Source organism: Aquarana catesbeiana, linkage group LG03 (assembly GCF_042186555.1).
Source record: "Aquarana catesbeiana isolate 2022-GZ linkage group LG03, ASM4218655v1, whole genome shotgun sequence".
Taxonomy (NCBI): Eukaryota; Metazoa; Chordata; class Amphibia; order Anura; family Ranidae; genus Aquarana; species Aquarana catesbeiana.
In genome coordinates this window covers 121105826-121121351 of record NC_133326.1, presented here as the reverse complement: position 1 = coordinate 121121351, position 15526 = coordinate 121105826, and the positions used below count along the sequence as shown (strand labels likewise).

Below are 15526 nucleotides of genomic sequence, written 5' to 3'. Positions count from 1 at the left end.
GATCTCAGTATTAAATCTTTTGTAATACTATACTTTTTATGAAATCTGATGAGACCCTTCTTAAACTACAGGGCACGTGCTGTGCTGACCTGTACAGACACCCTCAGCTAGATGCAGACATTGAAGCTGTTAAGGAGATATACGGCGAAAATGCAGTATCTGTAAGGTATGTAAAGCTGACTCCTTTCCTTTTCCCTTTTCCCATCCATTTATCATATGTGCAATGTTTTGTATCTTTTTTTTTTTTTTTTTTGTATAATCCGTTATTATGATTTTTCAGAACAATACACAATATGAACCAAGGCCCAACAGAGAAAAGTACAATATATATGAAAAGTACAAACAAAAGTTACATGCCAGAATTGCAGTCAACATATAAAATGCAATACCAATGACTATAGGCAGTATTAGAAGAGTTGCAAGCCTGACAAGCATTCCTGACAATGAGTGTAAGCATACAAAGGTAAATGCTGTAATAGGAGGCATGAAATATCCATCATTTAACTAGTAAGCAGCGCCAAGTTGTAAAGCGATGCGTAAACTGTCGGATATAAATCCTGTATTATAATAATAATAATAGTACGCAGAAGTTATCTGCAAACATCAGGCAAGAGTAAAGAAAACCCCCCTGTACATCGGGCCCTACCAGGACAAATTCCAGGACAGAGTGGAGCCTCCGACTGTGGCGTACATGGAGAGCAAAACAGCCAGGGTTGAGGGCCCAGCCGCTCAATACGAAAACATGGGCCACTAACAGAACGAAAGGAGACCAGAGAACCAAAAACAAACAGAAAAAAAGAAAGAAAAAAGAAAAATATAAAATAAAATATAACCAACCTATCAGGTTCACACTAGGGAACCTAGATAGTGCAACTGTCTCTCTCTTTAATGCTTGCAGGACAAAACGGTATCACTGCTGTGGTCCTGGTGGATCCACAGCCTTCAGAACCCGAAACATGGTGAGGGGAGGGATAGTGGGTGACGCCCCTGTCATGTGAAAACAGCCTAGCCAGCACTGAAAAGTGAATACACGACCATACCTGGTAGATCCCCTGTATCAAGTAGGGCTAAGTAACTTGGCAATCTCCAGTGAGTAATACATCTAACCAGAACAAATGTCGAGAAATTTTTATTCTTTTTGTTTACTAAGATAGATCCATCTTTCTGCTTTTATAATGCTTTCTGCTTCCATCCGCCAATCTCGGAGGGTTGGGCATCTGCTCTGCTTCCAATATATAGGAATGAGACTTTTCGGGTGACGCAATTTTTTGGGGATTGTAAGGGGGAGGGAGAAGCATGAAATAGGTAATGGAGCGGGGTGAATTCCAGAGGTCTGAGTGCGGTTTTCTGAATCCAGGGAGATATTTCCTGCCAGAAATGTTTAGTTTTGGAGCAGTTCCACCAGATCTGTAGATAGTTGCCCTCCTGGGTAAAGCCTCACTAACATTTGGAATCCACTTGTGGAAACATTTTAGCTAGGCGTACGGTACGATCTAGAGAGAAACTTGTAGCAGGTTTCCTGAATTTTAGTACTAATGGAAGAGGCATGGGAAAGTTTGATTTTTGTAATTGAGTTGTATTGAAACTGAGCCCCAATTCTGCTTCCTATTCCCTTATGCAATATGGGATAGTTTGTGAATGCGCCCCCAGCAATATATACATTCTAGATAAAAATGAGTGGTATCATCATGATGAGCACACACCTTTTCAAACTCTGTAAGGGAAGCAGCTGTGTGTAGTTTAGAGCAGAGTTTACAAAAAAGTTCTGCATCTGCTGATGATGCCAAGCGCCCATGGGAAACCCTCCATGTGTTTATTGTAAACAGTCCAATGATTAAAAGTGTCCCGCTGGAGCAAATTTCAAGCATTTGGTATCCCCGTCCGTATCCTACATGCGAAAAAATGAAATATCTTCACCTTGCTCTAACCAAGAGAAGCCCCCTAAAGGTGCCAGAGGAAAGGTTGAGGGGGCTAGTTCTCCGTGCCTATTTAACCGGTCCAATGTTTTCAGGGTAGCTAACGTGAATGGGGAAGTCCAGGATTAAAGACCCCTGGCCGTAGATGGAACCCAAGGTGCCTCCGCCAAATTGCGACCTGCCAGAGTCTTTTCAAGAGGGACCCATAGCTTATCAGCGAAATTGTGATGCCAATTCAAAATGCAAACTAAGGCCATGGCTTTATAATAGAGATTAATGTTTGGTAGACCCAATCCACCATCATCTTTCCATTTACGCAAAATAGAACGGGCAAGTTGAGGATGAGCATCCTGGCATATTAACACCAAAAATAATTTGTGTAGGCGTTGAAAAAACAACTGTGGCAAAGATATTGGGATCATCTAAAGGAGGTATAGAATTCCCGGTAAAACTGTTTTTTTCAGAACATTTATACGACCCAACAAGGTAAGGGTTAACTTCCGCCATTTCTTAAGGTTCCCTTCTCCTTACTATAAAAGCTTCCCATAATTACTAGTATAAAGGAGATGTAGGCATAGGACTGGTGGATGTGAAATACGTAAAATTTCAGATTTCCCATAATTAACCCGAAAATTAGACAAGGCACCATAACGCAGTGTCTCTGCTACTAAGATCGGTAAAGTAGTATGAGGTTGTGTTACATAGAAGAGTATATCATTTGCATAAGCTGACAATTTATGTTCTCTAGATGCGATGTGGACACCATGCACGTTATCGTTCTGCCTAATCTTTCTCAGCAAAGATTCTTAAATCATCATAAATAACAGGGATGAGAGGGGGCATCCCTGTCTAATACCATTGTGAATACTAAATGCATTGCATACTAGCACATTATGACAGACTTACCTAAAAACGAAGCCCTCCAGCCACGCACTGTCACTGCTGAAGGTGCTTCCATCTTCCCCCTCTTTTCCGTCCGGGTTGGGGGGCTTGGGCGATATGAATGGCTAAGCCACTGATGACATCACTCCCGCGCATGTGTGGGAATTGCTGTTTACGGCACAGCTCTGAAGGAACGGCAATCCTGGCATGCGACGGTGATGTCACTGGCTGCATCTAAAGTAAATACCTATTAAACGTTGCACGTTTAGGAGATATTTACTGTACCTATAGGTAAGACTTATTATAGGCTCCTCCTTTGGGAAGGGACTATCTACAGCGATGGCATTAAAATATGTACACAGGGGTTCAAGAAGGACCGAATACAGTCTATTATAGTAAGTATTTGAAAACCCGTCTGGGCCCAGGCTCGCCTCTTTACGGAGATCCTCAATGACAGAAGCTACTTCCAGAGTGGTGATCAGGTGTTCTAAATCTTGAACAACTGCAGGAAATGTTTTGTATCTTAATTCTGCTCATTAGGAATGTACATTAAAAAGTAGAATTGATACATGCTGGGCCATAAAAATACTTAGTAAATAAGTCTTAAAAGACACTGCTCCTCATTGGATTTAAAGGCTAAGTTCACGTGAACCATACACTGGCTCTTACAGACAAGGGGCCCCCGTAAGTTAAAATATACTATGCCTTTTGTAAAAATAATGCAAATGCCATGCCTGTAGGACTTTATGTCGCCCATAAAGCCTGGGCGAAATGCTGTCAATGTTTACATTCCTATTTATTTCCTGGCTTATTTCCAGGCATGGCAGTCACTGGGCGCTCACCCTCAGCATTGCAAGAGCGAGTGCATCTCTTGATTTGAAAACTGTGTAGTGTGCTGTCTCCCTTTATAGTCGTGTCCATTTTCTGTTCAAACGAGGCTTTAGGAGGCATTTCACCCTAAATTGATTTTGTTACTTTTGGACAAAGTGGGACATAATACTGTGTATTATGGCAATGCTAAGGGGAAGGGGAAGTACAACAATGACTCCTGGACAGAAAGGAAGATCCAAACATGGTTAAAATTGTGCCCTACTCCACCCAAAATTTATTTAAAGGTTAGGTTTCTTAATACATAAGTAATACTGTAGATGTTACACTTCAATATAAACATCATCATAAACTAAGTATATGTTGGGCTATGAAAAAAAAAATAGTTTGTACAATATAAGTGCTGTTTTTTATAAGAACTTTTGATAGAAATTTCATTTTACTGAATTCTACAAGTTTACAACTTCTCATTACTTATCCTTTTCCAGGGAGTATGGGACCATTGATGATGCTGACATCGACTTGCACATTAACATTAGTTTCCTGGATGTAAGACTTTCTTCCTTTATTTTATTATTTTTCTGCTCCTTTTTCTTGCTGTTTTCAGGTAATTGCACTGCACTGCCCCCCCCCCCCCCTCGGTTTTCCTAAATCTATATATATATGATATTACCATTTATTAATTTGTCATTTCTGATGCTGTAGTGTAAAACCACCTGCCCACTTTTTTGGGGACTGGTAGTAAGATTCCTGTTTTTGTGTGCCTGAGTCTACACACCCACTGTGGCAATTATATAAGGGGTCCCATTGCCCACCGGGTTCCACCTATATATATAATATTGAATCTTAAAGATATAAAAATCTTTACAATCAAAGATTTTGTATTTATCTAATTATTTATTCATTGACATATGGGACAACGTTTGACCAATTTAGAGATGTAAGTTTTTGGTTTGACCAAAATGGTTACTTAAACCCAAACACAATGTGAAATACATATATTTATTTTATTATTTATTACTGGTATTTATATATAGTATTTTTTGCAGAGCTTTATGTATATTGTACATTCACTTCAGTCCTTGTCTTCAAGGAGCTTACAGTCTAAGGTCCCTAACTCACATGCGTAGATACAACATATACAGTATCTCACAAAAGTGAGTACACCCCTCACATTTTTGTTAATATTTTAATATATCTTTTCATGTGACAACACTGAAGAAATGACACTTTACTACAATGTAAAGTAGTGAGTGTACAGCTTGTATAACAGTGTAAATTTGCTGTCCCCTCAAAATAAGTCAACACACAGCCATTAATGTCTAAACCGCTGGTAACAAAAGTGAGTACACCCCTAAGTAAAAATGTCCAAATTGGGCCCAAAGTGTCAATATTTTGTGTGGCCACCAATATTTTCCAGCACTGCCTTAACCCTCTTGGGCATGGAGTTCACCGGAGCTTCACATGTTGCCACTGGAGTACTCTTCCACTTTTCCATGATGACATCACAGAGCTGGTGGATGTTAGAGACCTTGTGCTCTGCCGCCTTCTGTTTGAGGATGCCCCACAAATGCTCAATAGGGTATAGGTCTGAAGGCATGCTTGGCCAGTCCATCACCTTTACCCTCAGCTTCTTTAGCAAAGCAGTGGTCATCTTGGAGGTGTATTTGGGGTCGTTATCATGTTGGAATACTGCCCTGCGGCCCAGTCTCCGAAGGAAGGGGATCATGCTGTGCTTCAGTATGTCACAGTACATGTTGGCATTCATGGTTCCCTCAATGAACTGTAGCTCCCCAGTGCCAGCAGCACTCATGCAGCCCCAGACCCTGAAACTCCCACCACCATGCTTGACTGTAGGCAAGACACACTTGTCTTTATTCTCCTCACCTGGTTGCCGCCACACACACTTGACACCATCTGACCCAAACAAGTTTATCTTGGTTTCATCAGATCACAGGACATGGTTCCAGTAATCTATGTCCTTAGTCTGCTTGTCTTCAGCAAACTGTTTGCAGGCTTTCTTGTGCATCATCTTTAGAAGAGGCTTCCTTCTGGGAAGACAGCAATGCAGACCAATTTGATGCAGTGTGCGGCGTATGGTCTGAGCACGGAAAGGCTGACCCCCCACACCTTCACCATCTGCAGCAATGCTGGCAGCACTCATACATCTATTTCCCAAAGACAACCTCTGGATATGATGGTTTAGGCTAGGGATGGGCTGAACGGACCCCCTGTTTGGTTCGCACCAGAACTTTCGAACACTGCAAAACTTCGGACCCGAATAACGAACCCCATTAAAGTCAATAGGACTCGAATGTCAAAAATCAAAAGTGCCCATTTTGAAAGCTTATATGAAAATAATTGGGCATACAATGCTTATAGGTGTCAGGGTCCTGCCCTGTAGCAATAAAAAAAAATTTGTGGTTGTGCGACGTTGTACCCAAACAAAATTGACAACCTTTTTTTCCCACAAATAGAGCTTTCTTTTGGTGGTATTTGAGCGCCTCTGCTGTTTTTATTTTTTGCGTTATAAACAAGAAAAGAGCGACAATTTTGAAAAAACGCATTATTTTTTATTTTTTACTATAATAAATATCCCCCAAAAATACATAAAGAAAAAAAATTCCCCAGTTTAGGCCGATATGTATTCTTCTACATATTTTTGGTAAAAAAAAAATTGCAATAAGCATATATTGATTGGTTTGCGCAAAAGTTTTTTTATTATTTTTTTTACTAGTAATGGCGGTGATCTGCGATTTTTATCAGGACTGCGACATTATGGCGGACACATCGGACAATTTTGACACAATTTTGGGACCATTGGCATTAATACAGCGATCAATGCTATAAAATTGCATTGATTACTATAAAAATGTTACTGGCAGTGAAGGGGTTAACACTAGGGGGCGATCAAGGGGTTAACTGTGTTCCCTGGGAGGTGATTCTAACTGAAGGGGGAGGAGACTGACTACAGGAAGTGATGGATCGTGGTTGCTAGCTAATAGGAACACACAATCTGTCACTCCTGTCAGAACAGGGAAGTGTGTGTGTTACACACACTCGTCCCTGTTCTGTCTCTCCTGCACACGATCACTCATGGCCGGCGGTCATCATGACCGTCGGCCATGAGCATCGGCACCCCCGCTGTGTAGCGGGCGTGCGCGCGTGCCTGCTATCCTGCAAGCCGACGTATAGCTACGACGGCTCACGCAGGGGAGCCAACCTGCCGCAGTATTACTGCGGTGGTTGGTCGGGAAGGGGTTAAATAAGCAGTGATTTTTTTATTTTTAATGTGAAAGCATAAAAATGAAAAATTCCTTCCAATATAGTGCCTGGGAGGTCCCCTTAGTCTACCTGTAAAGTGGCAGATCTGTACCATGTCTAGAATCTGCTGCAGCAATAATTGCATTTATAAAGCCCAAAAAAATGACATTTTCCCTGCAAGCTGCCTTTATTTTGCTCAGCAACAGCTGGGGAGCCAGTGTGTATGATGAGGCCACAATGTAGTGTACTGGGAACAAGATTAGAGATTTTTTGGATACATTCTGTTGTCACTTTGACTTTGGATAGAAGTAACGGGTGCGTAAAAATTGGTCTTTGGGTGTCGGTGGTGCCTTCCCACCATAACCCTTAAATGCCTTGTTAAGCATGCGGTACCCAAATGGTTGGTGTTTTTGCCACGTTTGATGTTCCTGGGACACAGTTTGCAGATAGCAACAGTGTGATCTGCTGCAGATGTGCTGAAAAAGGCCCAGACAGCTGAGCTTTGGGGAGTGGGCCCAGGAATTAACAGCTGCAGAATGTGATGGAATAGGGTGGCTGCTCTCTACTCTTTCTTGATGTCGGCCTCCTTAGGGTTGTGCCGCTCACCTTCAGTTTCCTCCTCTGCTCTATCTGACACCCAAGTCGCATCAGTGACCTCATCATCATCATCTCCATTTCCTCCATCTTCATCATTACCACTGGAGACAACTTGGCAATATACTGCGGCTCGGGGAACATGAATGTCAATTTGTCTACCAGTGTTCCTCCCTCTCTCTAGGCTCATGTTCCTGTCATCCTCAACCTCAGAACCAACATCTGAATCCAGTAATGGCTGGGCATCATCAAGGAGCAAGTGGCTGACGCTGTGGTCAAATAACTCAGCTGACTCCTCAATGGCTGATGTTGGGGCTATAGGAATAGATGTGGACAAGGAGGCAGGTTTATCCACTCTGGTAACTGCAGGGGACTGCACACTTGTCTCTACTTGCGTGACAGAGGATGAGGAGGATGAGGAAGGTTTAGTAACCCAGTCCACCACCTCCTCTGCATGCTGTGGCTGGATAGCACGGGCAAACTCGCTAAACAGAGGAAATGATGCCCTGCCTGAGGACTGACCACCACGCCCACCTTTGCCTGTAGACACATTTGTTGCTGGCCCCCTTATAGTGCCAAGGAAACGTCTGCCTCTCCTTGTTGTCCTCCCAGACATTATTGGGAGGGAGGAGGCGGTGCTTATAAGCAAATGTAAAGAAGAAGTTGAAATCTGTACGTAGTTGCACTTTAATCAATGTAAAGTGGTGTTTGGTGCACTTTAATTTGAGTACTCGCACTACACAGACACACTCCACGGATACACTATAATATACTGCAATATAATGCACCAAACGTACAGTGATGCACAGAACTACATTGCGTTAAACTGGCAGTAACACACACAAAACTATATGGCATTAAACTGGCAGTAACGCACATGGAACTATATGGCGTTAAACTGGCAGTAACGCACACAAAATGATATGGCGTTAAACTTGCATTAACGCACACAGAATGATATGTGTTCAACTGGCAGTAACACACACAGAACTATATGCCGTTAAACTGGCAGTAATTCACACAGAACTATATGGCGTTAAACTGGCAGTAGCGCACACAAAACTATATGGCATTAAACTGGTAGTAACACACACAGAACTATATGGCGTTAAACTGGCAGTAACGCATGCAAAACTATATGGCGTTTAACTGGTAGTAATGCACACAGAAGTAAATGGCGTTAAACTGATAGTAATGCACAAAATTATATGGCGTTAAACTGGCAGTAATGCACACAGAAGTAAATGGCGTTAAACTGGCAGTAATGCAATCAAATAGACGTGTTCAACCGTCACTACATTGACGCTATCTGAACTGTCCCTACTCTAGCTATACATAATGTAAAGATTACTGACACGGTCTCACTACACTACACTGACACTATATGAGCTGTCCCTACTCTACACTAATGTATGTATGAATGACACGGTCTCACTACACTACAGTGAAATTATCTGAGCTGTCCCTACTCTAGCTGCACACTATGCAAAGGTGAATGATGGTCCTCCTCACTACACTAACACTATCCCTAGACTGATACTAAATGAATATTTTACACTGACAATTCAAGCAAAATAGCACAGTATAGCACACTAACTAATTAATAGCACTGAACAAAGCCTGTTCTATCTCTCTCCATGCCAAAATCTCACTGAAAATGGCTGCCATTGAAAGAATACTTTTATACTGTGGGGCGGGAATGAGCCATGATTGGATAACGTCGTGATGACAGTGTCCAATCATGGCTCTGACAGTGCTCTGTGCCCTTAGTGGCTGAAGCTTTCACTGCTTCAGCCAATCAGGGCTTGCAATGCACTGTTCAGCGCGGCAATGCATTGTGGTCGGTTCGGGGGGCCGAACAAACGGTCGACTGACCTGTTTGTTCAGCTGTTCGCCGAATGACCGAACAACGAAAGTTCAGGCCCAACTTATGCTTGGGCCAAAGCATTCACCCATCCCTAGTCTTGGCCAATGTGCTGCAGCTCAGTTTTAGGGTCTTGGCAATCTTCTTATAGCCTAGGCCAGCTTTATGTAGAGCAACAATTCTTTTTTTTCAGATCCTCAGAGAGTTCTTTGCCATGAGGTGCCATGTTGAACTCTCAGTGACCAGTATGAGAGAGTGAGAACGAACACCAAATTTAACACACCTACTCCCCATTCACACCTGAGACCTTGTAACACTAACAAGTCACATGACACCGGGGAGTGAAAATGGCTAATTGGGCCCAATTTGGACATTTTCACTTAGGGGTGTACTCACTTTTGTTGCCAACTTTTTAGACATTAATGGCTGTGTGTTGAGTTATTTTGAGAGGACAGCAAATTTACACTGTTATACAAGCTGTACACTCACTACTTTACATTGTAGCAAAGTGTAATTTCTTCAGTGTTGTCACATGAAAAATTTAATAAAATATTTACACAAATGTGAGGGGTGTACTCACTTTTGTGAGATACTGTATACTAGGGCCAAGTTAAACAGGAGGAGCCAATTACCAATTAGTATGTCTGGGCAGAAATTGGAGTACCTGGAGGAAACCCATGCAAATGCCATACAGGTAGTGTTGTGGTTGGGATTCAGACAGTGGCAGCTCGTCCACTAAGGGTGCATGGATGCCACCAACCCTATCCTTGAATTGTTTGCCGCCCCCCCAAAAAAAAAACCACCAGTCGCCACTGGATTCAGACCAATCATCCTAACCAGTAAGCCATTGTTCTTCTCCACTATTATGCTTTTTTATGCAACAATATATTTGTAATTTTGCCAGCCACTCTTGTGGGTCTTATCCTGTTGCAATGCACAGCCAGAACAACAATTCAGGCACTTTTCTTCTGAATAAATCATAAGACCAATATTTTTAAATATTTGCCTTAAGTTCCATTTTTTTCCCAAGAGAAAATATATTTTGGATGATGATCAGCAGACCTTTTTCGGTCATGCCCCTTCAACAATAGCCGGACATTCGACTGGCTTCTGTCGGACCGGCTGCTGTACACACGGGCTGAATGTTGGCTGGTTTCTATTGAACTTGCTGATACCGCCCGATATTCAGCCCGTGTGTATGGGGTTTAAGAGAAAGATGCACACATGGGGAAACCTTTATATTACATTTCATATAAAATAATGACTGTTAATTCTTTGTTCTGATCACTAACTATATAGTTGCTTATTTTTCTTTACTTCTCATTACATTCCTTTCTTTTCCCTTGCCTGTAGGAAGAGGTAGCCACTGCATGGAAAGTAATTCGCACAGAGCCTATAGTCCTTCGCTTGCGTTTTTCACTTTCTCAGTATCTGGATGGTCCTGGTAAGTGCTGTCTGTCACACGCTGATTTCTATATTGTATCATTTATTTTGCTCTATCTCTACATTTTTTTACAGTGTTAGAAAATATTAACATATGCATGCAGCATGCATACAGTTTAAAACCTAATACATACAGCTTTATATAAAATAAGGAACCATGAAAGTATATAACATGCATTATTTAGTATCCTTGCACATACCTCCCAAAATTTTGAGATGGGAATGAGGGACACCTACTGGCAAATGTATGTAGGCATAGGACACACCCCCTGCCACACCCCCTAAAGGTGAATTAACCAAAAAAAAGGTTAATTAACCACAAGGGCTTTTTTTTACCACTACTATTCCTTTATATTGGCTTTTAAAATTTACAAATGCAGCAATTTAGAATTTGGATAAAAGGTTTAGCACTGGAAAACACTTTTTGAAAGATAAAAAGTGCATTTTATATGCAACTATATAGATCAGACCAAAATGAGTAACAAATGAGGAGGAAAGAGGGACATTGGGACATTGCTCCAAATCAGGGACAATTGGGAGCTATGCTTGCATGAGATAGTTTTTGCCTTCTCCACATGGACCCAAGTATATAAATGCACAGAAGACAATGTAACCAGGATGTTCAAATATGTATTTTGTAATATGTGAAAACATGTTTATTGATTGGTGTCATGACTGCTGGAATATGTCAATCATCCTAAATAAAGATAACATTCAAATGCTCAATATTTTGCATTCTCTTTTGTTGTAGAGCCTACCATTGATGTCTTTCAGCCATCAAACAGAGATGACTTTGGACTGGGAATACAGCTGAAGAAGTAAGTTTTATGAAGAAATATTTATAGATTTCATATAAATGAAATCAGAATTGATCTTTAGTTTTCTGATGTTGAACTACATGTTTAAATGCTGGAGGCTTTTATTTTTAGCCTTCCCTAGAATGTATATTCAGGACTTTGAATAGTTACATTATTAATACAATATAATGATAATGTACTATATACAAAGTATGATAATTTCCTCCCATGTTGTATATTGTGTCTATTTTCTAATTTCATGTTGCTGCATGCTATGGTTTTTCCATTTCCCAAATTAACCACCCCACAGCTTTTACCTATCTTGGTTCCTTTTCTTTAATTGTTTTTGGAACTTTTCTTTTACCTTGATCCAAACTTTACTGAGTGAACATATCCTTTTAGTCCTGGATAACATTATTATGCTGTCTCCTTTTATTTTTCTAACAGTACACTCTCTGTCCTTCTCCCTCTTCTTTATTTTCCTCTCTATCCGCTTTTTCTGTTTCCTCAGGATCTTGTCCCTCTTCTCGTCTCACCAGTGGCGGTATCTCAGTAATGAGGTCTTGCGCTCACAGCAGGAGAGAAGGCTACGTTGGCTTAGAGTCAGTGGTAGTATTAAAAGGTTTCGAGCTGGGTTGAGCATCTTCTCTCCAGTCCCTAAGTGAGCATCTTCAGAGTGGTTCATGTCTTTTCACACCAATTTTCTTAGTCACTGCTGTCTCTCAGTTACTGCCCCTTGAATTTAAAACTGTACTACAGGGTTAGGGGGTAAAACATATTCTGTATTTTCTAGTATGTATTGCAGATGTGTGTCTGAAATTCAGATTTGAATGAACTCCAGCTTAAGCCATTCACCACTTGTGTGTAAGAGGCTTCATAACAGCTGTCATTACTTTTTCCTGGGCCATTGTACTTTAATCGCCATCTGTGGATGTCTTAGGAAAACTGAGTAAGAGTTAAGAGAAAAGTACCATGCATGTTGATTGAGCCCAATTCCTTGATGTGGGCCCTGGACATGATACAAACTCTACCTAATGTATTATCATTAAAGTGTATCCAGAGCCAAAACCCTTTTCTTTAGTTTTGATTAAAGTAGAGAACTGTTAAAAAAATATTTAGCTTTGTATCTCATTTGGAAGATTTCCAAAATGAGACACAAAATAAAATGTCTCCAAGTGAGGAGAAATTTCCTCTTAAACAGTACCTGCAATAAGTGCTCACAGTGCAAGATATCTGCTTACGTCCTGTTTTGGTGCCAAAGTTGGACCTCACATCACTTTCTATCCCAGTAACCATGGTCACTAGGACAAATAGAGAGGATAAATCTTTCAGATGGGTGGAGTAACAACAATATAAACCTAACAGTGGTTCAAACTGTTCCCTACTCTATCCAAAACCTAAATAAAATTGGCTAGTAATAAACTTTAAGGAATGTAACTCAACATAATTGATCCATGTAGGTACTTTATAGAGATCAGATGTTTTAGGATGCTCTGGACAGTTCAGTATTCATATCAGATTTATTTAATAAATGTAGATATCACCCCTGATTCACTGTATTACAGGTCTCCCAGTTTCCCCGGAGTTCAGGACTCTGCTGTGCGGAGTAGTCTCACAGGATCAGATCTCAGAAGTGGTCTTGCAGGAACAGACCTCCGTGGTCCCCGTCTCATGAACAGATCAGTGTCCTGCACTCTAAGAAACCCTAAGTCTGAACTATATGGCAGTCACACCACAACACAGGTGAGGCACAGTTTTTCATCCATCTACATGCAGACAGGAAATACCAAAAAAATAGAAGCTTGATAAGACGTTATACAGTAATACCTTGGATTACTAGCATAATTCGTTCCAGAAGAATGCTTGTAATCCAAAGCACTCGTATATCAAAGCGAGTTTCCCCATGGGAAATAATAGAAACTCTGATAATTCATTCCATAGCCACTGCTTATCTATGCAGTACCGCATGTCGCCAGTGGTGCAGGGGCACCGGAGACACTCGGAGACCGTTCAGAGATGCTCGGAGACACTCGGGAACGAGTGTCTCTGAGTGTCCCCGAGCATCACCGGCGCCCCGAACCTCTGGCCAAATGCGGTACTGCACACCCCAGAGGCTTGAATCCTGCTTGTCTTGCGAGACATCGCTCGCAAATCGAGTCAGGATTTAAAAAAAAAATAGCTTGTATTGCAAAACACTCGTAAACCGCGTTACTCGCAAGCCAAGGTTCCACTGTATTATTTTTTTCTTTTTGTACACATGTATGTAAATATAATCTGGATGAAAACTTGTTGAAGTGTTAATAACTTGTCTCTATATGTGGAAAAAGCCATACTTGCTTATTACACACTCAGGCAGTGCTCGATGCTTAGTATTGCTGTACAGTGACTGCTTCCTTGTTCTTTTTTCAGGACAGGTCTGTTGCCTTGCTTGGACTAGCAAAATACAAAATGCTCTGTTGGTAACTTATTCTAATTGAACTACTTAGGCATACAAATAAAGGCCAGTAAAGTGCAAAGCTATAAAACTGTATATGAAATACCATCATGAAAATATAGAACACCCATTTAAAAAGTGCAAACTTCACACCAGAATTTAATTTAGACTTTACAATACCACTATACAGGATGACAGGGATTTGTCCTGGACTGGAAAGCCCACTATTTGGGTTATGGTCTTTTTAAGAGAGAGTTCAAGGGACGTGTTTTAGTACTTAAGGGTTCTTACCCATGCAGGGTCAGGGTTTCTGGGGTAGTCCAGTTGGAGAGGAGAGGACCAATATCAGTACTCTCTGGATTGGTAAATCCTCATTTGAGAACTGGAACTGGGAGACTTAATGAGACTTTTTGTGGGTAAGAGCCTCCAAACCCTGATTACAGAGACTTTGGATTTGGTCCTGAAAAGGTTTATCCACCTGCAAGGGAGGCTTGAAAAATAGCAGGATGGAGTCAGCATGTGTTTGTGAGGTACTGTGGACTATCTGGAGACTGAGACCCTGTTTTGTTGAGCTCCTGCGGGTTTTTCTGTACCCTGAAGCAGACAGGAACCCTGAACCCTGTGGGACTACTATATTGCAGGTGAGCTGTTATAATGTTTTGATTATACAAGGAATTTGGACTATTTGCTTTTTTTCTGTTGAAGAAAGCTGCTCTTTTGTTTGCTTCTATTGAATGTCCAATAAAAACTTTTTCCTTTACAAGTGGATGGCTGGTATAGTTGTCCTTTCCAGATTACACGATGAATAAAATGTATATTCAGTTGAACAACAGTATAGTGCATGTAGCAGAATGCAAAAGAAAACAAAACACTGAACAGAGAAGTAATTCTTGAACAGGAACCTACAATTATTTTTTTAACAGACAGCCTTGTAAAACCCATGTGATAAACAGCACAGATAACATGCAATTAAGTGAAAAAACAGAGAGGTAATCAAAATTCAGCAAATACACTGGTCATTTATTGACTAAAGACAGGCATACATTAAAATGAAGAGCAAAAATTTATTTTCCTGACGCCAACATGGCAGTATGCTAGTGATAGAGCTTCTCCTCTTGACCACTCCCTCAGGACCAGTGAATAGCATAAATGAAAGGCCTAGTTAGGCCCACCCCATTCTTCTTTTTTTCCTCATACCTCAACGCACCTTGTCATCGTGGGACTTTGTAGGAAGGTTTATTCAGTCCTCTGTCTCATCCTAATTAGAAGATTGGTTTGACAAGTAGATCCCACCCTGTCAGCTAGTTATTTATCACTAGTATGCTGCCATGTTGGCGTCAGGAAAACGGAAAATTGTATCAAATATTTACCGTAATTTTCCTTTCCTGACGACAAACCATGGCAGCATACGGTCCCACCCTTGTACGTTTCGGTATGTAGCTAATTACAGAGAATGGGGTGGGGCCTAATTAGGCCTTTCATTTATGCTATTCACTGGTCCTGA

At 41.1% G+C, this 15526-nt stretch overlaps 1 protein-coding gene across 5 annotated transcripts in view; it reads left to right on the top strand.

Moving 5' to 3' along the window:
* The window catches only part of PARP6 (poly(ADP-ribose) polymerase family member 6), a 143050-nt gene that overhangs the window by 67805 nt on the left and 59719 nt on the right, over positions 1 to 15526 (top strand). For all 5 annotated transcript variants that reach the window (XM_073619101.1, XM_073619099.1, XM_073619103.1 and 2 more), the window contains exons 4-9: positions 72 to 166; positions 4115 to 4175; positions 10702 to 10792; positions 11543 to 11609; positions 12100 to 12249; positions 13154 to 13331. In XM_073619101.1, the coding sequence (XP_073475202.1) occupies positions 72 to 166; positions 4115 to 4175; positions 10702 to 10792; positions 11543 to 11609; positions 12100 to 12249; positions 13154 to 13331 (642 nt within the window). The remainder of the gene's footprint in view (positions 1 to 71; positions 167 to 4114; positions 4176 to 10701; positions 10793 to 11542; positions 11610 to 12099; positions 12250 to 13153; positions 13332 to 15526) is intronic.